This window comes from Kogia breviceps, chromosome 9 (assembly GCF_026419965.1).
Source record: "Kogia breviceps isolate mKogBre1 chromosome 9, mKogBre1 haplotype 1, whole genome shotgun sequence".
NCBI classification, from domain to species: domain Eukaryota; kingdom Metazoa; phylum Chordata; class Mammalia; order Artiodactyla; family Physeteridae; genus Kogia; species Kogia breviceps.
The window spans coordinates 100016838-100040689 of record NC_081318.1 but is presented as its reverse complement, the minus strand read 5'-3'; the positions used below and the strand labels follow the sequence as shown (position 1 = coordinate 100040689).

Genomic DNA, 23852 nt, shown 5'->3' with positions numbered 1-23852 from the left:
ACAACCCATACATTATATTTTCAGGTTGCTAGTTGGGATCAGGTAAGACACTTCTCCGTGGCTCTAAGATGTGTGTGCTGGGAAGAGGCCATAGGAACCCCGTGTACTCTTGTTAGTATCTTGCCCCAAGCGCCTCTTCTTCATCCCCATGAAGTGGGGTAGTTTAGCCGCAGAAGGCTGGATAGGTTAGCCATTTCCATAGCTACTGATTCTCTCATTACTTTTTAAGTGAAGAAATGTGATAGCTTAGTGTTTTTTGAACTGCAAATATTCTCAGAGCAAGTCTTTTCCAGTTGGAAAAGCACTGCCTGGGAAACAAAACTTTCTGCCTGGAATTTGGCCAAAAATTAATGCTATTTTATGACCCACTCATTAATCTCCTGAAAAAAGTGTGCAATATAGTTTTATGAGCATCAATGACTTTATGGTTTTGAGGGGCTTTTGTACACTGGCTCTTTCCTTTGTGGCGACCTGCCTACCTTATCCTGCCTTCTGTTCTCTGCCAGAGTATAGAGCAGACTGTATATTATGAAAATGCAAAACACAAACCAAAAAAACCTTGCTGGTAAAGTGTAGCTCTGCTAACTGTAGTTATCACTTTAAACAATTCCACCTATTACATATGAAAATGCACCAGAAATGTCTAAAAAACCTATTAGGAATATAGGATTGGATAGAAATGCTAATGTAGAGGATGAACTTACTTTTAAAAATATAACTTGAAGCCTTGAATGATAAAAAAATTTAGGCTACAGTGAAACGAGAGCTAGAGCATAGCATTTACTAGAAAAGTAAACATCATACTCTAATTAATTAGAGAGTAGTCCCCACCAGACCAAAGCACAAATATGGTAGAAACATTCATGGCATTCAAAGCAGGAGCAATACCCTGGCATGGAAGAAATTCTTATGATTCAGGAAGGAGCTTAGATAGCACTCAAAGGCAGGGAAGAATTCAAAATTGGAAAAAAAAAAATGCTGTAAAGAAAAAGAGAACTATTGCTTAAGTCCTGAATCTCTTCAAAGAGATTCTCTCCACTGAATTCCAATAGTCAGCATGTTTCACTGAGCAGGCCACCACTTGAAAATCTTCTTCAAGGAAAATTTTCATTTTACCTATAGGTAAATATTTTTTTTTGTCCAGTGAAATATTTAACTGTAATGGAAGTCAATAGCAAAAGAACATTTGCATCAGAGAAACTTCTTTCCTAGTAAATATTGCTAGTGTTCGCCTGTGTATATACACGTCTATATATACCTGAAAATGTAAATCCAACCAAATTATATAAATACTGTAACTATAATATTTACCATTTTAAGCACATGAAGCAGAAATTAGGCAACTTCTAAAGTGTATACTCTCCTTAGGGTTATTTTAAAATTTGGAATTATACCTAAATGTGATTAAGTAATATCAGGAAAAGTCATTAGGTAATTAATTGTTCTCTCAAAAATGCTCCTTCAACCACAATGAGCTACCACACCTGTTAGAATGGCTATTATCAAAACACAGGAAACAAAAACAGAAAACAACAAGTATTGGAGAGTATGCAGAACATTAGAACCCTGTGCTTTGTTGGTAGGAATGTAAAATGGTGCTGTCATTATGAAAAATGGTATGGCAACTCCTCAAGCAAATAAGCATAGAATTACCGTATGATCCAGCAAGACCGTTTCTGGGTATATACTATATACTCCAAATAATTGAGACCAGGGGCAAACAGATTATTTGTACACTCATATTCATAGCAGCATTATTAAACAGTAGTCAAAAGGTGGAGGCAACTCACGTGTCTATCAACAGATGAATGAATAAACAAAAGGTGGAATATATATATATATATATACAACAGAATATTATTTAGTCTTAAAAAGGAAGGAAATTCTGTCAAATGTTACAACATGGATGAATCTTGAAGACATTAGGCGAAGTGAAATAAGCCAGTCACAAAGGGACAAATACTGTATAATTCCACTTAAATGAAATACTAGAGTAGTCAAATTCATAGAAACAGAAAGTAGAATGGTGGTTGCTGGGGGCTGGGGGGAAGGGGTAAATGGGAAGTTATTGTTTAACAGGTGTAGAGTTTCAGTTGTGAAAGATGAAAGTTTCTCGAGATCATGGTGGTGATGATTGCACAACAATATGAATGTATTTAATGCCACTGAATTGCAAACTGCAAAAAGGATTAAAGTGGTATATTTTACCATAATAAATAAAAGACCAAAAAAAAACAAAAAAATGAGGGAGGGGAATGGGATCAGGGAGTGGTACAAAAAGTGCTTCAAATGTATTTGCAATATTTGTTTAAGAAACAATACAAAGCAAGAAGGGAAAAATGTTAGAATTTGATGGAATACTGGGGTAGGAACATAGGTATTCTTTTGTTATTCACTGTACTCCTCTGTTATGGTTTAAATATTTCAAAATAAAAATATTTTTAAAAATTTTAAATGAAGAAGTTAATTCAGAATTAATTTCCACATCCTTAAGACATTATAAATTTATTAATAAATTAAATTTTATTTTAATTAAAATTCAAAAATATCATGTATGCTTTTTCTGAAATTGACAAATTCCTTAACCTATTTGTGATCCCTGTTCTTTACTTATTTTCAAGACCAAAGGTTCTGGTTTGTTTAGTAAGAATTTGGTTTGTTTAATAAGAACCACAGATATACCTATTACTCAAGAATATCCCAGAGGGAATGTTAGAGCACAATATTAGATATATTTGTAATGAGCCCGTTGTTTTCTTACTAAAAATTTTCAGTAGTTCCACAAAGGATGTTTGCAAATTTCTGAAAATTCCAGAAAAATACTGATTTAAATCACTACCAAATGCAACTGAATGCTTGAAATTTTAGGAATTATCTATCTGCTAAGGATTAGTTAACCAGACTGATCTACCTAGAGAAACTGACAAAAGGAAAAGGAAGAGACGTTTCATGGCAAAATATTATTAGACTGACGTAACATAGACAAACTTCCTGCTTCCAATATGTAGAAATTATGGATAAAATATATCAAACATTTAAATACACAGTTAGAAAGGAAAATTCTCAGGCATCAGAAATCAAGAACAGTGAGATCACTAACTGACCCCTGGTTCCCTGGAGAGCAGGCATGGGTACAGGCCTGGCCAGCCTGGGGCTGATGTTTGGCCACCAACCCAGAGAGGGAATCTGAGACCTTGGGCCCATGCAAGGAGAGCTGTTTGAACTGAGTCCTTCATAAAAATCCAGCACCCTGAAAGGGCTGCCCCAGCATTGAAAAGAGATGAGACAAACCCCATTCACTAGCCCAGGGAATTAACAAAGATGTTTGTTTCTGTTGAAGGCTCTGGGTAGCGGAAAATGTGAGAAATTGAAACCCTGGTCTGATTATGTCATAGTTTAGAGTCTAAATTTATTCTGTGTACCTCGTGCAGCTATTTCCTAGCAGAGAGATCACTCGTGAAGTCTACTGGGCATTTGGCAGAAGCAAGTGCAAAGCCGCTTATTAGCAATATTCAGGTATTAAACCCAAAGTTTAAAGGATTTCATAGAAAAACTCTCTGCTTAAAGTGAGTTCAAAATAGGGCTTCCCTGGTGGCACAGTGGTTGAGGACCCGCCTGCCGATGCAGGGGACGCGGGTTCGTGCCCCGGTCTGGGAGGATCCCACATGCCGCAGAGCGGCTGGGCCCGTGAGCCATGGCCGCTGGGCCTGTGCGTCCGGAGCCTGTGCTCCGCAACGGGAGAGGCCACAACAGTGAGAGGCCCAAGTACCGCAAAAAAAAAAAAAAAAAAAAAAGTGAGTTCAAAATAAAAACAAAAATTACTTACAACGTAAGGAAATATTCTACTATGAGGAAGAGAGAAACAGCAATAATTAATTAGCTCCTCAGGCACTTAAGCTAAAAGGCAGTCCGAAGAAGATTATAAAATAAGCATATTTAAAGGGATTAAAGAACTAAAAAAAAAAAAGAAACCATAAGGGAAAAAATAAAATACAACTTCTAGAAGTGAAAAATATAGACTTCAAAATGAAAAAATTACGGTTAAACATAAGATTAAACATAACTGCAGAGAGAATTTGCAAACTGGATGATAGATCTAAAGAAATCACACATATGCAGCACAAAATATAAAGAAACAGAAAGTATGTGAAGGAGGTTAAGAGACATGGAAGACAGTGTACATGTAGTAGGAGTTCCTGGAGCAGAGAATTGAGAGAATCAGGGAGAATGAATAACAACTGAAATATCAGGAATCACAAGTTCCAAGCAGGATAAATAAAAATAAATTCATACCAAGGTCTTTCATAGTAAAAACTGGTGAATCCCAAAGAAAAAGAGAAAATTCTTAACATCAACCATGATTTAAAAAGACATTTAATCTATGAAAGAACAACAGTTAAACTGACAATATATGCTTTAACAGCAAAAATAGAGCCCAGAACATAATTTCTTCATTCACTGAAAATAATAACTGTTAACTTTTAATGCTAAGTCCAGCCAAATAATAAAAATAAGACAAAAGAATCATTAAAAGCATCAGAAAGCTCTGGAAGGAAGGAATGGGATACAGGACATAACGATGAGTAAAAAAAGAAAAAAATTGTAAGTGCAATGAAAGCTAAGGTAAACACAACAATATGAAAAATAACTAATGCTGGGCAATAATAAATAGAAGGTAGGAGATGATCAAAAAGTTTTGACTGTTATTTAGGAAGAAAGATGAAAATACTGATTTGGTTCTTTAAGGCAAACAGATGTTTAAAAATATGTGGGTAACAACTAAAAGAATAAAAATAGATGTTTAACTTCTAATCCATTAGGTGGGGGAAAAAAACACACGATAATGGAGATGTAATATACAGCAAACACAATACAGCCAATAATATTATAATAACTTTATATGGTGACAGGTGGTAGCTAGACTTACCATGGTGATTATTTCCTAATGTATAAAAATATCAAGTCATTATGTTGTATACCCAGAACTAATATAATATTGTAAGTCAATAATATGTCAATAAAAAAAGAAAAAGAAAATGTGATAAATCCATTAGAATGCAAGAAACGAGAAAAATATGGTTTAAAAAAACCTCACAAAATAAGATGATTGAAATAAATCCTAATATGTCCCTATCTACATGTATCAACATGGATAAATCTCAAAAGCAAAATTTGAACGAAAAAGGCAAGATAATAAAATATATCTAGAGTGTGCTACCATTATGTAAAATTTTAATACATTCAAAATAACACTATGGGGCTTCCCTGGTGGCGCAGTGATTGAGAGTCCGCCTGCCGATGCAGGGGACACGGGTTCGTGCCCCGGTCCAGGGGGATCCCACGTGCCGCGGAGCGGCTGGGCCCGTGAGCCGTGGCCGCTGAGCCTGCGCGTCCGGAGCCTGTGCTCCGCAACGGGAGAGGCCACCACAGTGAGAGGCCCGCGTACCACAAAAACAACAACAACAACAACAAAAAACCCACTATGTATTTCATGTATGTGTATGTGTATATATATACATATGTAGTAAATTTATAAATGAATGCACTGGATTGGTAGCAGTTACTTCTAGGAGGGAAAGAATGCCATGGAATGACTGGAGAGAGGAGGAGAGGATCTTAGCATTATTTATAATGTTTCTATAATGTTCCATTTTTTTAAGATAAAAGATCTTAAGCAAATGTGGCAAAATGTTAATAGTTGTTAATCCTAGGTCACTTTATTATATATATATATATAATGTATATTTCTTCTATATTTCAAACTACAAAGCATAATAATTTTTGAAAAGGAAAGAGAATTTTAGATTCTGATCAATGAAAGTTGCTCATAAAAATTATATCCCTTTTCTCTCTCTATAGATAAAAATCCCAAGCAGTTCCTAAACTACAATGAAGAATCTACAAAATATGTTCTCTCTAATTTTTGATACCAAAGAGGATCCTTTGTGATTTTCTGCCTGGGGGTACAAAATTTAATTATATGCTAAATATTTTTATTTTTAATGAACACTTCTTTTAACCCATGCCACATGTATAGAGATTTAGAGAGAGACTCCAGGCCAGGCCAGTGTAATCCAAAAGAAGTATAATTTGAGCTACAAATGTGAGCCATACATATAATTTAAAATGTTCTAGTATCCACATTAATAAAGTAAAAAGGAACAGGTGAAATTAATTCTAATAATATATTATATTTGCCCTAATATATCCAAAATATCAGTTTCAACATGTTATCAAGATGAAAATATTAATGAGATATTTGGCAATTATGTGGATTTTGCATTTACAGCAAATTTATATCGATTTGGACTAGTCACGTTTCAAAGGCCCGGTAGTCTTATGTGGCTCATGGCTACCATACTGAACTTTGCAGCTCTAAGTAATAAAAGTGGCTCTCATTCATTTTGCATTTACTAAGTGTCAGGCTCTAGGTATGTTACGTACAGTATCACACTGAATCCTTAAAAGAACCCTATGAACTACCGGAGGTAAGCAAGTAAAAGCAAATCTCAGAAGTCAGATCACACAGCCAGCAAGCTGTGGAGGTGGAATTAAACCAGGCCCATGTGACTCATGGCTCGCTCTGTTAATCGCTGTGCTCAAGGGCCACCCTACAGACAGAGCCTTTCTCCTAATTAATCCTCCCCTGACCATTCAGCTTCTATATTCACCAATCACCTCAAATCTGACTCTTACCAGGCATTTGGATTTTCAGCTGGGTAAATGCCCCTTAACCAGACCCAGAAATGGTGCTAAGCACACCGGTGTCTTTCACCCATCTCCTGTCAAAGAGCTGGGAAATGGAATCTAATATTTGCTCTGACTCAGAATCACTTCCCAATGAGGTAAAATGCAGGAGAGCAGCAATTTGCAAAAGAAAGGGAACAGTGGCTATCATTCAACTCAGCACGCTGCAACCATCTTCTGTCCTTTTGTCTACATCCATTGTTCAACTACTTGACAAACTTCTATTTCTAGCCTCTCTATAAAAGTCTCCCTAGTTGGGGAAGTCATGCACCTTTCATGGTTTCATAATAAACTGGAGATGAGTACCAGTTCAGAATCAAAGGAAATAAAACTCCAGTTGCTGCAGCTGCCGGGGTTGCCTTCTGAAAATGGCTTATACAATATTTCATCTGTGCTGACACCTTTCACTCTCAATTATTTGGCTGCTGTCAAAACAAATCAATCAAATTATAGCACTGTGTCTTCATGTTACCATTCCATTGTAAGTTAGTGACATTAACTTTGAAATATATGGAAGTATAAATTTTATCTCTATTATTTATTTAATGCAACTTTCTCCCATGTGAGTTATTTCCAAACACAGCAAACTCAAATTATCTTATGTCAAATGTTGAATATATATATGCTTTGCTAAGAATTTCTAAAATAATGGCACACAGGGGAACAGAGATGCATAAGGGTGTGTTAATGGACCTGCATATTTGTGCTAATCCTAACCTAGTGGGGCAAATGGCAACCATCCCAGTTCTGTTTTTTTTCTTTGCTTTTCAAGCTTGGGCTATAAACTTGGTGAGAATAGTTGATTAATATTATTTGGGAGAAGGTGACACTAAACCAAAAGAAAAGGTGAACGTGAAAACAAAATGTTTTTGGAGGTTAAGTTTGCTCACAATCAGACAAAATTTTCCAAGATAAATCATTGCCCCAAATTAAAACTATATTATCTAAACTACAGTTTTTCCCAAGCTCAGATGTCCTCTTCTTCGGCACCCGGGCTAAGCACAACATGCTGCTTCTACTGTCCTGCGTGGTGTCTACAGTAGGCATGACCTAAAGTACTTTAACAGGAAGAAAGGAAGGAAATAAAAGACTCCAACATTTTCACCTTGAGATTTTAAGGCTACAGCTACATTTTTTTTTAACATCTTTATTGGAGTATAATTGCTTTACAATGGTGTGTTAGTTTCTGCTTTACAACAAAGTGAATCAGTTATACATATACATATATTCCCATATCTCTTCCCTCTTGCATCTCCCTCACTCCCACCCTCCCTATCCCACCCCTCTACGTGGTCACAAAGCACCAGGCTGATCTCCCTGTGCTATGCAGCTGCTTCCCACTAGCTATCCACCCTACGTTTGGTAGTGTCTATATGTCCATGCCACTCTCTCACTTCGTCACAGCTTACTCTTCCCCCTCCCCATATCTTCAGGCCATGCTCTAGTAGGTCTGTGTTTAATTCCCGTCCTACCCCTAGTCTCTTCCTGACATTTTTTTTTCTTAGAGTCCATATATATGTGTTAGCATACGGTATTTGTTTTTCTCCTTCTGACTTACTTCACTCTGTATGACAGACTCCAGGTCTATCCACCTCACTACAAATAACTCAGTTTCATTTCTTTTTATGGCTGAGTACTATTCCATTGTATGTATGTGCCACATCTTCTTTATCCATTCATCTGTTGATGGACACTTAGGTTGCTTCCATGTCCTGGCTATTGTAAATAGAGCTGCAATGAACATTGTGGTACATGACTCTTTTTGAATTATGGTTTTCTCAGGGTATATGCCCAGTAGTGGGATTGCTGGGTCGTATGGTAGTTCTCTTTGTAGTTTTTTAAGGAACCTCCATACTGTCCTCCATAGTGGCTATAACAATTTACATTCCCACCAACAGTGCAAGAAGCTTCCCTTTTCTTCACACCCTCTCCAGCATTTACTGTTTCTAGATTTTTTGATGATGGCCATTCTGACCGGTGTGAGATGATATCTCATTGTAGTTTATCTTTGATAAAGGAGGCAAGAATATACAGTGGAGAAAAGACAGCCTCTTCAATAAGTGGTGCTGGGAAAACTGGACAGCTACATGTAAAAGTATGAAATTAGAACACTCCCTAACACCATACACAAAAATAAACTCAGAATGGATTAAAGACCTAAATGTAAGGCCAGACACTATCAAACTCTTAAGAGGAAAACATAGGCAGAACACTCTATGACATAAATCACAGCACGATCCTTTTTGACCCACCTCCTAGAGAAATGGAAATAAAAACAAAAATAAACAAATGGGACCTAATGAAACTTAAAAGCTTTTGCACAGCAAAGGATACCATAAACAAGACCCAAAGACAACCCTCAGAATGGGAAAGAATAGTTGCAAATGAAGCAACTGACAAAGGATTAATCTCCAAAATTTATAAGCAACTCATGTAGCTCAATAACAAAAAAACAAACAACCCAATCCAAAACTGGGCAGAAGACCTAAACAGACATTTCTCCAAAGAAGATATACAGATTGCCAACAAACACATGAAAGAATGCTCAACATCATTAATCATTAGAGAAATGCAAATCAAAACTACAGCTACATTTTTAAATAATAGATTTAAATCAATTGAGTAACTTTTCAGCCAAAGAGCAAACACTGTTGAAGCTTTTATGTACAAGCTCTTAAAATAGTTTCTTTCTACGTGGAAACTTGGCATGTCTTTAGAAGATAAAAAGCAAACTGACAGTTACATTTTTCTGGCTCCTTCTTGTGGCACTGTGGCTATATTAGGGGTAAACAATAATCAAAAGTGCCAATGTGAATGTGTAGATTATGTCCAATGAAAGAGGATCTGAACACGGAGAATTACAGGAGCCCCAGGCAAACCTGAAGCAGAACAATCATACACGTTGGGAACTCTTCCTTCTTCCTCTTCCAATGGCTTCAATTGTGTTCCTTCCCTAATCTCCTCTCCCCCAGAAAGTTCTTTCCTTCCCGGCTTTGGTCATATTTGTTGATGGTTTCTACATAGGATCTCCAGCACCAATCCCATTCTGAGTTTTAGATCCATGTATTTTCAACTGGCTACTGCTATCTCCATTTACATTTTCCACAGGAAACTTGAACTAGTCACGTCAAACTCAGCTAACAATCTCCCTCTCTTTCCTCGGATCCCTCCAAATTCAATCCATCCCCAAGTCCTACCAAACCCACCTTGTTAATGTCGCCTAAATCATTCCTCTGCTCTTCATCACTGCTACCAGGACCCTTCCTCTTCCCGATTACTGCCATAGCCTCCTTCCTAACTAGACTGGAGTGCCTACCACAGTGCCTGGTAAATTAGTAAGTCTGTGAAATTGATCAATTGATCTTCGTGCATCGTTCATGGGAGGAAATGAAGTTTGGCTTTTCCCTAGAGGGAGCTGAGAAATAACAGCTGTACCCTCTCACTGGGAATCTGTCCTGAAAGTATTACACACGTAAGAGAAGACAGGACTTTTCTGGAGAGCACTAGCTCTCCATTCTCTAGACAGTGGGCAGAGGGGAATGGAAGACCATCTCCCATTTCCCTATGTTCAATACCTCCCCATTCCTGGACCACACACTTCCCTCAGATACAGAAGTCCTCTTTATTTTGGTGCCAGAAGAAACTGGAACAAACAATCCTAGTTCCCTCTCATCCTGGGTAATAGTGGGAGACTGCGAAGCATTTCAAGTGGTCTTTTCCTTTTTCAGGCGTCTGTGCTAGTCTAGTGGCAGCCATCTTGGAAGAGCGCTCCAAAGTCTGGCTTGGAATCTAATCCAGTTTGCACATCCTAGTGTAGACACATTGATAGGTGCCATCAAGAACACTGATGGATTTACATCCTTATTACGTGCAAACTGGGGATCACATTACTTCCCTGCCTTTTGCTTTGAAAATAAATGCTTTGGCTTTGCTTTGACATTTATGTGGCAGCTGGAAACCATTATCCTTTGGCAATGCTTTATTCCATTGACAGTATCTCTTAAATACACACTATACTAGTCATACTTTTCATTCATGTGCTTCCAGTTTAATCCATGCCCCAGTGCCTCAGTGAAGCCTGCTTCAAGGATAATGTACTGCAGAACGAGCTCTTCAGGTATTTTAAATAAAAAGTCTGAAGCCTCGGAGATATGGAGGTTTGAAAAACTGTCAAAGTAAGACACATTGCAACAACTTTTCATAACTTCTTTATGGCAGATTTGGTATTACTGTATGGTGTGTCATGTGGGGCTCTTCTGAATAACACTGCAAATATGAATTTATGCTCTAGGTATTTTTAATATTGGACTTTGAGACAGCAAACCATGTACCAGAGGCTGAGAAATCACTGCATACTAAAAGGCAGAGCCCGTTCTTCTCGTGTCTGTGGCAGGTACTGCACTGCTCGTTCTGGGAGGGGTGTTAGACCTCTGTTGTCATGTACATCATGCTCCTGGGCATGTGACTTTCTTCTGAGTGTGGGCATCGCTAGACTAGCGCAAAAGTAAATCACAAGGAAAGGCAGAGCACATGGCCACCTAACTGTTTTGTCCTTCTGGAAGGACACCAGAACACTCAGTACACGTTACCACGCCCCACCCACTCCCCGCCCACACTTTCTCCTTTGATCAATAAGATCTGCACGTTTAAAAGGCAACCTCATAATATTAAACATTGCTCATACATAATGAATGCACAGAGTTTCTCTGTGGTTGTACTGTTTTTAGTTTGAGAATTAATCCACTTTGAGTTGAGAGATGCTTTTTAAAAAAGATGGTCAGAAGGTCAAGACCACAGACCCAGAGACTTAACCTTGCCAATGCTAAGAGTGCTGTTTGGGGTATGACTTCAAAGCATTCTAATGTTTTGCACCTTCATGAATTCAAAGCATTCTAATTTTGAAATAATATTTACAATAGAAACTTTAAGAAAGCAAGCAATCACCCATAATCTCTCACTGTCTAGAGTCGACCAGTAGCACTTTATAGTATTTTTCTTCCCCTCTCTCTGTGAGGTGTGTATGTTTGGGCTTCTTTTAAATGACTGGGATCAAATTGTGTACGTTTTAAATCTTTATTATTCTAGTGTTAGCTTCTGCATCTGAGAAACAGAGCCATTAATGCTTTCTTTACTGAGAGAACTGGAGTCTCTCGTTTTCATGAAGCTTTTTCTAGTTTTCATTCCATGAGCAGTTTTGTACTCACACACATTTTTAAATGTTTTAAAATAAATTAGTATTTTCTTGGTATTTCATAAGCACCGCAGCATCCACCCACCTCTTCTTGTGAAAAGAATCGAGGTATACTTTACGTACAGTGCAATTCACCCTTTCTAGTCTACAGCTGTCCAAGTTTGACAAACACATAGAGTCCTGTACCCACCACCATGACCAAGTTAGAGAACGGCTGCACCAGCCCCGAAATCCCGTGCCCCTTTACCAACAACTCCTGCCACCCCCCTGTCCCCGGTCACCACTGATCTCCTTTCTGTCCCTATAATTTGGCCTTTCCCTGAATGTTACATCAATAGAGTTGTACTTTTATATGTGCTCATTTGCTACATTAAATAATCTCCAATTGTTCCATATGTTTGCTGTCTACTTTTATATTTATCATTTGAATACTACTACTTTAAGACAGTGTTAATGTGTTGTGTTCTAAGCTACTACACAGATGGTCCATGGATCCTAACTGGTTCATCTAATATAGAATCTCAGTGCTGGGATCGTAAAGGTGACCTCAGTCAAATACTCACGCGGTGGGTCTCTACGGCAATGGCTGCTGGACACCACAGCCCCTTGTAATACAGTTTCCGTTACGTGCTCTTCCTCCCGCCCCTTAGGGCATCTTTATTCACACCGGCACGGGGTTGACCAGGTGACCCGCCTGGCTCACAGGACGTGAGGGGAAGTGAAGTGTACCACTTCTGAGCCAAAGCTTTATGAGCCACTGTGGTTCTGCTAGTCTGTCTTCCTGTTGTGACGAGAAAGTCCCGTCCTAGGGAGGGGCTGCCCCTTCAGCCTGGATCCCAGAGAGAAGGTGTGTAGCAGAACCACTGCCCGCCTGCAGCCCACACGTACGCTGAAATAAACAGAAAAAATAAACCTTCCGTGTCCCTCGCTGAGATTTTGTGCCTGTTTGTTCCTCTAACATAACCGAGGGAAAGCTGAAAGGTAAATGTCCTGTCCACCAGGCTGTCGGATATTTCTTCACTGAGAATCTGTGTCATTAACTTTTCTAAGCACCTAGGATTCACTCTGGGACATGCCTCCCCCAGACATTGTACGGCTTAGTCCCCCACATCCTTTGGGGCTCTGTCTAGTGGGGGGACCAAAACTGATGATCCTGTAGAAACACATCGTGTCCCCACTCCTGACACCCTCCATCCTTCCACTGCTTTACTCGCAGCACGAGTGCAGAAGTGCCTTTAGGGAATCTCTTTGGTTTGTTTACTGCTATATCCCAAGTCAAGATCATGTCCCAGAATGCGATGAAAGCTCAATAGGTATTTCTTGAGTAAATGAATAAACTTAGCAAAAAACTGAAAACAAAAATAAATAAGCCCGTTGCTAGTTGAGCTGGTGTGATTCTTTTTACTGTCAGATAATGGAAATTATGCCATGTGATGGATCTCCCCTATGATTTACCCTCTAGCTTTAAACATTTGTCTAGGTTTCTTCTTTTTCTAATAAACAGCTTTTGTCTTTCATGCTTCTTATATTACAAGCTGCTTTGAATCCTTGGAATCACATAGGCACAGCTAAGTAAACACAAACCTGTAACCATGCAAATATTGTAGCGTAACTGCATTGTTTTTAGGTACATTTGTCTCTAACATATCAAAAGCCTTAGAGACAAATGCACTTAAAGACAATGCAATTATGTACTCACTGTGCACAGGAAAGGCATACAAGACCCTCCAGTGTCACCCCTTCCTGCCGCTCCAGTCTGATTTCTTACCATCTCAGACTCCTGATCTTCACTTCAACAACCAAAACCAACCACAGAATTCCATAGCATCCGTGTTCCTTGTTCCTCTTCTCTACACTGAATGTTCTCTTTACTTCTCTTCACTCAATGAACTACTGATTTTTTTTTACTGAAATACAGTTGACTTACAATATTATATTAGTTTCAGTCATACAGCATAGCGGTTCAGTATTTTTGCAAATTATACTCCATTACAGGCTATTATAAGATAATGGCCATAATCCCCTGTACTATACAGTATACCTTTGTTGCTTATCTATTTTATTTTTATTTTTGTAACATCTTTATTGGAGTATAATTGCTTTACAATGGTTAGTTTCTGCTTTACAACAAAGTGAATCAGTTATACATATACATATGTTCCCATATCTCCTCCCTCTTGCGTCTCCCCCCACCACCCTCCCTATCCCACCCCTCTAGGTGGTCACAAAGCACCGAGCTGATCTCCCTGTGCTATGCGGCTGCTTCCCACTAGCTATCTATTTACATTTGGTAGTGTGTATATGTCCATGCCACTCTCTCACTTTGTGCCAGCCTACCCTTCCCCCTCCCTGTGTCCTCAAGTCCATTCTCTAGTAGGTCTGCGTTTTTATTCCCATCTTACCCCTAGGTTCTTCATGACCTTTTTTTGTTTGTTTTTTAGATTCCATATATATGTGTTAGCATATGGTATTTGTTTTTCTCTTTCTGACTTACTTCACTCTGTATGACAGACTCTAGGTCCATCCACCTCATTACAAGTAACTCAATTTCATTTCTTTTTATGGCTGAGTAATATTCCATTACTCAGCAATCCCACTACTGGGCATATACCCTGAGAAAACCATAATTCAAAGAGTCATGTACCAAAATGTTCACTGCAGCTCTATTTACAATAGCCAGGACATGGAAGCAACCTAAGTGTCCATCGACAGATGACTGGATAAAGAAGATGTGGCACATGTATACGATGGAATAGTACTCAGCTTATCTATTTTATATATAGCAGTTTGTATCTGTTAACCTCATACCCCTAGTTTGTTCCTCTCCTACTCACTGTCCCCTTCGGTAACCACAAGTGTGTTTTCAATATCTGTGAATTTGTTTCTGTCTTTTTTGTTTTGTTTTGTTTTTGCGGTACGCGGGCCTCTCACTGTTGTGGCCTCTCCCGCTGCGGAGCACAGGCTCCGGACGCGCAGGCTCAGTGGCCCTGGCTCACGGGCCCAGCCGCTCCGCGGCATGTGGGATCCTCCCGGACCGGGGCACGAGCCCGTGTCCCCTGCATCGGCAGGCGGACTCTCAACCACTGTGCCACCAGGGAAGCCCTTGTTTCTGTCTTGCATATACATTCATTTGTATTATTTTTTAGATTCTGCATATAAGTGGCATCATATGATATTTATCTTTCCCTGTCTTATTTCACTAAGCATAATATTCTCTAGGACTATCCACGTTGTTGCAAATGGCATTATTGCATTCTTCTTTTGGCTCAGTAATATTCCATTTTGTGTGTGTGTGTGTGTGTGTGTGTGTGTGTGTGTATACACATCTTCTTCTTAATTCAATCATCTGTTGATTGGGTTGCTTCCATGTCTTGATTGTAAATAGTGATGCTATAAACATTAGCATGCATGTATCTTCACTCATCCATCCAGCCATCATTCATTATTGAGTACCTATATTGAGCCAGCACTGTTCCAGTTCTTGGACCACATCGATGAACCAAACAAAGATGCCTATTACAGGGCTTGCATTCCAGGACAGAGCCAGGCACAAACAATACCTATTATAAGCACATTATATGCAGATAACCTCCTTTAGACCCCCAGGGCCAAGCATCATGACACTGCATCCACTCTCCACATGCTAGAGTAGGCATGACACAAAGTGCTTAAAAAGCAAGGAAAAACAAGACAACCATCTTTGAGATTTTTAAGGTTATGCAGAAGGTAATAAGTATTATGGACAAAGGAGATAAAGGAAAGCAGGTGAGGGGGGGAACTGGAGTCTTGGGGCTGGCACAAGGAAGGAGGGAGGTTTGATGCTTTCTGGGGACAGAGTTTCCAGAGAACAGCCTGTGCAAAGGCCCTTGGGTAGGAGTATGTTTAAAGAACACCAAGGAGGTCACGGGGTCTTCACAGAGGCCAACTGAATTGGAAGAGGGAAGTGTGGTGCTGAGAAAGTAAAATAAATTAGACTGAAGATGTTATGTCTTAGAAAAAACTTTGGCTCATGGAACTGACTGGAAGCAGCAAGGTGAGAAGCATTCATGGTTTCTGAGGGAACCAGATTCCCAAAGAAGCCACAAATCTTTAACTGTTGGAAACTTCAAGCAACCTTCAGCCCCCAAGCTTCCATAAGCTGTGTATGAACTAAGGAAGCCCCCAAAGAAAGGTATATTCCTCAACTTTCTCTTCAAATGTAGCCAAGAAAGATAACGGACAGAGGAGAATCTCCCCAGGAGTGTAGCCAAGGGCCAAGGTGAACCGTGGCCAAGGGTGTTTTCCAAGAAACGCCCACTGGAGGACCCATCCCTCCTTCCAGGGGAGGGGACTTCTCGATGTCTGCCTCCTGGGATGTGGGAACAGCTATGGACAAATTGTGGCACATTCTTACGATGGAACAATCCTGGGAAATGAAAAGAAACTACTGAAATCCACAGCGTGGATAAATCTCAAAAATATTATGCTGAGCGTGAAAAGCCAGACACCAAAGAATACATACATATGAAGAGATTATATGCAGTTCTAGAACAGACAAAACTAATTGATAATGACAGAAAGTAGATCAGGGGTTGCCTAGTTGGAGGGAGGACATTGACTACAAAGGGACACAAGGGAACATTTGGGGATAAGGAACTGTTTTCTGTATTGACTGTGGTGGGTGGTTTGCACGGGTACAAACAATTATTGAAACTCATTGGATTGTGCACTTAAGATCCATGTATTTACTGCATGTAAACGATACCTCCGTGAAATCAACAATAACAACAACAACACAAACAAAAAGGCACTGTAATGTCTCTTGCACATGAAAGTCCTAACCCCTAAAACTATTCCTACATACTTCAACCTCTACAGACTTTAATTTGGAGACGTGGAGAAAACCAGGCCAGATTTCCTGCGACCGCTAAAGGCAGGAAAATCATCCTTGGCCTTGATTTTCCAACTTGCCTTGAACCTAATGGCTTTTCCACATTCAGTGTAAGCAGCACTTTCTAATGTATTTTTGGTCATTAATTTAAATGTTATGCTTGACTTAACTGGAATGTTCACACTTTGATATAAGTCTCCTACAAAACACATTTATATCCCATTTACATTGCCTGCAGCGATGAGTGGGTTATCTCGGCCTGTGCTGTGGGAAAAAGCCTCTAACCTGAATCTTTTGTCCTAGAAGTTGACACACCTCTGCTGCCCCACTAAGCCCTTTGCTGTTGTTGTCTCTTGTGTGGAAGTTGTTTTTATCTACATTTTCTGCCTACATCTAAAAAAGGCCAAAAGTCCAACACATTTGCATGAGTTCCATAATGGGGATTTTATTTTGCCACATCAAATAAGAATCTTGTTCCCCACGCTAGGACAACTGCAAATTACACGTTTAGTACAGCTATCTGTGTTTTCAAATAATAAGGAAAACGGAAGACACTGATTTAAGGGAGTTTATAAAATATGTGACAGAGCAACCTTAGTCATTTTCTTTCTTTGAGGTTTATGGTCATGATAAATCTTATGCTACAGGTATGGATTTGTGACAGGCACCTGAAACCAAATTCTTATGAGCACAGGACAGACAGAGGTCACAGGAATGGAGGGGCCCTGAGTAGTGATGGTGGGAGGTACCTGGAAGGGGAAAGGGCTTGCAAAGGTCAGAGAGGAGAGAACACAAAAACTACACCTACCGCAGGAAAGGACACAGGGTGTTGAGGAGTCGGTTATTTCTAGGTCTCATCTGAGTTTAGAGCATTTCTAGGCTTGCACCCCAGCCAGGACTTCCAAAGATTTCCCTTAAAATATCCAGAGCCAAGACTCCAGCTCTGGCATCTCCAAGTTCAGACCACAGGAGACCCATGCCATCCTGGCTCCACCCCACCGCGCCCCCCGGCCAAATTAAAGCTGATTGGACTTCAACATGGGCGGTCAAGCTCTAGTCCGACCAGGTAGACAGCCTAAAATGAAAAGGCTCAGCCTGACAGGAATGTGAGTTTTGGGGAGTTTGAATTTTAGATAGACGTGGAAATAGGGGTAAAGACAGAGATGATGGAGAGAAATAGCAATGGAGAGTGCCTGAGCGGTTCACGAGTTGGGAAGATGCATGGACTCCAAGGAGACAAAATGGAACGTGAGTGAACCAAAATTGTGGGTTAGCTAAAAGTCAACCAACTTGGTAGAGAAGAGTCACAAGGAGGAGCCGTGGAAGACAGGAGACAGGTTATTAGTCGCCTGGGAGTGGGGATAGATGTCTGCCTGCTCAGAGGGGACAGTGATGCAGCCTGCAGCCTGTTGGTTCACTGGCTGGACTCTGTTGGACTCTCTAATACCCAAACCTCATCCCAGGCTCCCTGAGGCTGGGCTGCAGGGCTGTTTCTAGGATTCGGTGAGATTTCTAACTCCTCACTCCCATCTGTTTCCTTACAAGAAGACACTATAATTGATGAGACAGCAGTGCGTATCTGTCTGTCTGTCTCTCTCCCTCTCTCTCTGTCTCTGTCTCTGTCTCTCTCTCTCTCTGTCTCTGTCTCTCTCTGTCTCTGTCTCTGTCTCTCTCTCTCTCTGTCTCTCTCTGTCTCTCTCTGTCTCTGTCTCTGTCTCTCTGTCTCTGTCTCTGTCTCTCTCTCTCTCTCTCTCTCTCTGTCTCTCTCTGTCTCTCTGTCTCTCTCTGTCTCTCTCTGTCTCTCTCTCTCTCTCGGAAGGGTCTGAAGAAAAAGGGAAAACAATCCCCAGGCTGTGCAGACGGATTTCCTGCAGGGCAATGTGGTCTCTTTTTCAGGATGCAAAGCTTTTCCTGGATAAAATCTCAGAACAAGGGCCTCCCTGTGTTTTAATTATGCAAGGGAATACCTCTTGGTGTTGGGGATATAATTGTCCTGACGGAAGCGGACACGTTCTCAAATAAATTATTCCTTTTGGTCATTATCGTCATTTAGAGGCCTGGGGTGGTGAGAGAGATCAGGAGAATTAGTGACGGTGCTTATCACAGTCGCATGGCTCCCGGTGACCCTAAGATGCTGGGAGACTGGAGGACGCTGCTGGAGACAGTGGGGGAGGGCCAAATGAGTTTTGGAAAAGCTCCTTGGAGTAGGCTTTCTTAAACTTGAGTGTGCATAGGAGCCTCCTTTGAAGAACGCAGATTCTGTTCAGGGTGTCTGGGATGGCGCCTTGATAAGACGGTGATGCCGCTGGTCTGGGGACCATGCACAGAGGAGGAGACTGAAATGGGATGCCCGCAGCCTGAGCGGGGAGGAGCTGCTCTCGTGTAACGTGTCATTAGTGCTCATGAAAAGACATGCAGGGATCACGGCCTCCGAGGCTCTGAGAGCTACTCCACGTCACTTGATAGGGAACGTAAATGAACCGGCTCTCAAGCCCTTCAGTAAAGAGGAAGATACTTGAAAATTTATTCCTGGGATTCCAAACCATTAAGAAACTGATGTCATTTTTTTTTTTTTTTCTTAGCAAATTTGTAGCTTTTGAGCTAGAAGAATGCATAGGCTGAAGGACTGGGCAGGAAAGTTGGGGAATAATCAAAGACAATTCCAGTTGGCAGACTTATTTCGTGAATAAAATCTTAACGCTTCACAATGAGGAAAAGGAACCGTCCAGAACTAAGTGCCTCCTATGGAAACAGGTCCTACTTCGGAAGTGTTGAACATTCAGTCCCGCCCCCCCTCACACTGACAAATCAAATCTGTCTTGTAAAATCACACGAGAAGGTGGGCTAGCTATTACAGGTGGGCAGACTTACTGGTTGTTTTTAAAAGGTTCTTAAAAGCCTTGGACTGAGGCTCCATTTTCATTGTCTAGAAGCAGGCCATGGGGAGGGGGCAGAGCAGTCTACCCTGCCGGTGGTATAAATTTGTGTAAGGACTCCTTCTCAGGTATTATAACCCATTTACAGGAACACCACCATTGAAAAAGGATGAGACTCAAGGACTTCTAGGACTGGCTCAGTCTCAAAGTCAATCAGGAACCCAGCAGATGACTTTCTGGCCACCCGCCATCACCCACCATCCTGAGTCCCACTGCTTTCTGTGACATAACCTGGGGAGCTACACAAGCTGCAGACGTGGCCAAGGGATTGTTAAGGGCCACAGTCGGTTTCCAAAGGATGGTGAGATCATCCTTGGGTTGTCTGCTGGCCAAAAAGATGATGGATCGGCATTGTCCTTCAGGTGGCAGACACTGATCTTGGACACCTTGCAGAGATGAGACGTTTCGCCGATTCCCATCCTTATTGCCCTTGGAATTTTTGCAGGATGACCATCTCTTTCTGGTTTGTCTGGGACTTTGCTGGTTTCAACAGTGAATGTTACATGCCCCAGGAAAACCCCCAGTCCCTGGCAAACCAGGGTGGCTGGTCCCTTTTCAGACTAATGAGGTCTGGGTGGTGAAGAACTTACGTGGGAAGATATGAAAGGAACAAAAAGCTGAAGGAAACTGGAAGGGAGAAATTTCCTGGACCGTAACAGTAATTTAGGAGTTGGGATTCATTCATAAGGATATCAAAGAAAAAAGGTGTTTGGAGGAAGAGCATGAGGGTTAAGAATAACTAGGAAGCTTTTCCTATAACTGGCTGACTTGCAACTGGGAGGTGTTTTCGTAATGACCTCCTGACTTGCCTCCAGCATCATTGAAATTTCAAAGATGGAGACAAAGGGAGAAATAGCCCCTTGTGCTTGTGTAGTAGACAAGAGCTTGACCATCAATTCCAATACTCTTCTGAAGATGAGGCCAATAGGAAAATTGTGTGAGAAGCAACAGGGGATAAAAAGAGATAGTACTCTTACTGAAACTACTTAATCAGGATTCCAATATTATGATTCATTTTCTGAAACCAAAGGTGCCAAAAAGAACCAAATTCCAAACTATAAACTAATATTAAATTTGATATTTTTTAAAAAAAGAGAAAATTTTGATGGAGGTCCACTTTGGACCAGTCACTCATGTTGAACCCTTAAAAATAACCAGGTACTAAAATCCTAAGAACACCAAACCTTAATAAAGAGATAACAAGCCTGCTTTTTTTGGACTCTGTCTTTGGCATCCACTTTAACCAAGCAGGATTAATTCACGACCTAGGAGCTCTGTGAGTTTATGTTTATTTATAACATTCAATATTCCCATAAGGGCAAATGTTCCAAATGGAAGGCTACATTTTGATAATGCCCCTTTCTTCATTAAGATTTCATCACCCACCTACATTAAAAAGCCTCTCCCTACACATTGTTGCTTTTGCTTTCACCTTGTTTATTCCTGCCTTATTTGCTTAATCTTGAGATCCTGGCTTCCCAGGCACTCTCAGATTTGAAACTAGCAAAGTTTGTGCATTAGAGAGTCCCAGGCATGCATGATTTATGAATGGCAGGTTTCTTGGCACAATTTAATGGCATAAGAGAGACTCTGTTTTAAACATTAAAGCGAAAGTCAAGAAGTGGCAACAACGGGTGGGATATTAAAACACAGGGTGTGTAAAGAAGTTTGGGTCAAGAGTTAACCAGGTCTTACTTGGTCTATTCCTTAATCTATGGACTGACACTCTGACCATTTTAATAGGTTATAAGGAGCCCTGACTTATGACCAACTAAAAAAGTACTTTAAATTGTTATTACGATAACTTGCCCAATCAAACTCTCACTCTGTAAAAAAAAAAAAAAAAAAAAATTTAATTGCCAACATTTATGTCAGTGGAGAAAACAACTTCTTTGACCAGTCCAAAATGAATCTGTCTCCCCTTTTTTTAGGCATCCTCAACACATTCAAGCTGTTTCTCCATCATAATAGTTCTTCCTCTGACAGTCTTTTGCAAATCAGTCTATCAGTCAGTGTTAACAAATCTTTTAAAGAAAAGTTAAAACCTTCATGATATCAAGAGCACTACTCTTCCTGAGGAGAGTCCAACTCTTATTACATGCCCATGATTACATAAGATAAGAGCTCTATATATAAGTCTATTTTTCTCATTACAAAAGATGACCTCAAATAACATAATTTTTGTTTAATAATTATAACTAAAATATACTTAGTAAAAAAAATAATAAGTTAATTATTCCAAGTGATACCTTGTATTTGAAATGTTCCAAACACTTCACACACAAACAAGTAATGTCTAACCTTTCTTTGCAGATGGCTAAATTGAAGAACTCATGAGATTGTAATTCAGGTCCTCAAATAACATCACAATCATTTTACATCTAAGTTTTTGATGTGTCATGCAATGATTGCTCATAAATGCTTCCAGAAGACCTGAAAGGTTTCAAGTCAATGTTAAGACATGAGGACTGATAAAGCCCATGGCTTGAGCAAACTCAGGATTCACAGACACCTTGAAAACTTTGCTTCCTACATAAGCCTTTCATAGCCTTTATGGTGGAAGCAGCTCTGAACTACATTCAACATTCAGGGCGCTTGTCCACTTCAGAGAGCACGGGCCAGTGGATGGAGCCCTACACGACACAGAGACACGGTGGGTTACCTTGTAGAGTTTGCAGTGGCAGAGTCATAATGCCTCCCGCCGCAGCTGCTGCTACCAGCCCTTGGATGTTGGTGAGATTCGCAGCGGGCAGTGTGAGGACCAGCCCCTGCTGCCCTCCCAGCTGCCCGGCCATGCTGAAGGGGATGAGGACAGGCTGGCTGAGGGCCGGCGTGCCTCCCGGCCTCACCCCGGCGACAGCAGAGGCTAACTGCTGGGCCGTCAGAAGTGGCTGCAAGGAAACACAAAATCCCAGCTCACTTTCCAGTGGAACCAAGACATGGGTGCTCAGAGCATTCTTCTTCCACTTAGGAAAAGTTCCTGAACAAGTAACAAAGAGACACGTTCTATTCCAAAAAACAAAGACTGACTTGTAGGAAAAAAAGTGAAATTGTATTTCATTAATCTTTTTGGAAAATTTCATTTGGTTTGGAAAGCTCAAATACCTTTCAAAGTGATAACCTACACATATATTATTCTTCCATGGCTTTTCACTTGATCCTACTCTTAATATATTTGAAACGCTCTGCTAATTTATTCTGTTTTTCCAAAAAGAACTCTTTGGAATCAGTGGAATTTATTGGTTCAAAAGAGCAATGAAATACTATTTTCATCTATTAAATTAGCAAAAATAATGCAAAAGATTTACGCAATGCTGTTAAGTCTGTAGTGACACCATTATATGGATTTAGGACAGGTGGACAGGCATAAACCTTTTGGAAAGCAGTCCATATCAAGGGCTACAAAAATATTCTTCCCCTTTTGACTTAGAATATACTCCTGGGATATGCTTCTGAAGACACAATTTTTTAAAAAAATATAAATGAATGAAAATATGCATTACATTTTAAAATACATAAATGTTGAAAAAGTTTGTTATATTGATAGTACTAAACTTAGTAAGATATTATATAGTCTTTAGAATGGATCATTCTGACACCTCTAGAAAAATAAAAAATGTTTATGAGAATATATAAAATTAACTGGATAATAATTAAGCAAGTGATGATGATCACATCATTATTAAATGGTAAAATTGTATCTGTATAATGGCAAGATCTAAAAAGGAATATAGAAAAACAAAAATATTTGATGTGGATAAATTTGAAAAGCTTTAAAAAACGTCTTTTGTTATTACACTAACATTCTTTGCCCTGTTAAAAAGACATTAAAAACACATGTTTATATCCACTATCCAATAGCCATTGTTTGATATGGAAAGGCAGCCGCATAGGTGTGCACTTCTGGGCACTAGGTGTATCTGAGCTCAGGTGTGAGCTCGGGTGGGGGTCTTCAGGATGATGTAGGAAGGATTCCTTGTCCAACCAGGCTAGATGAAAGGGTCACTGATCTTAGCACCCTTCATCTGGGACTTCCATTGCACCCCTGCAGGAGCCATTTAAGATCTAATCCCATATGCCCATTTTTCTTCTAGAGGAGCTGATAAAA

At 40.1% G+C, this 23852-nt stretch overlaps 1 protein-coding gene across 2 annotated transcripts in view; it reads right to left on the bottom strand.

Moving 5' to 3' along the window:
* POU6F2 (POU class 6 homeobox 2) overlaps positions 1–23852 on the bottom strand; it is a 488808-nt gene that overhangs the window by 242258 nt on the left and 222698 nt on the right. For both annotated transcript variants that reach the window (XM_059074318.2, XM_067041700.1), the window contains exon 4: positions 22407–22635. In XM_059074318.2, the coding sequence (XP_058930301.1) occupies positions 22407–22635 (229 nt within the window). The remainder of the gene's footprint in view (positions 1–22406; positions 22636–23852) is intronic.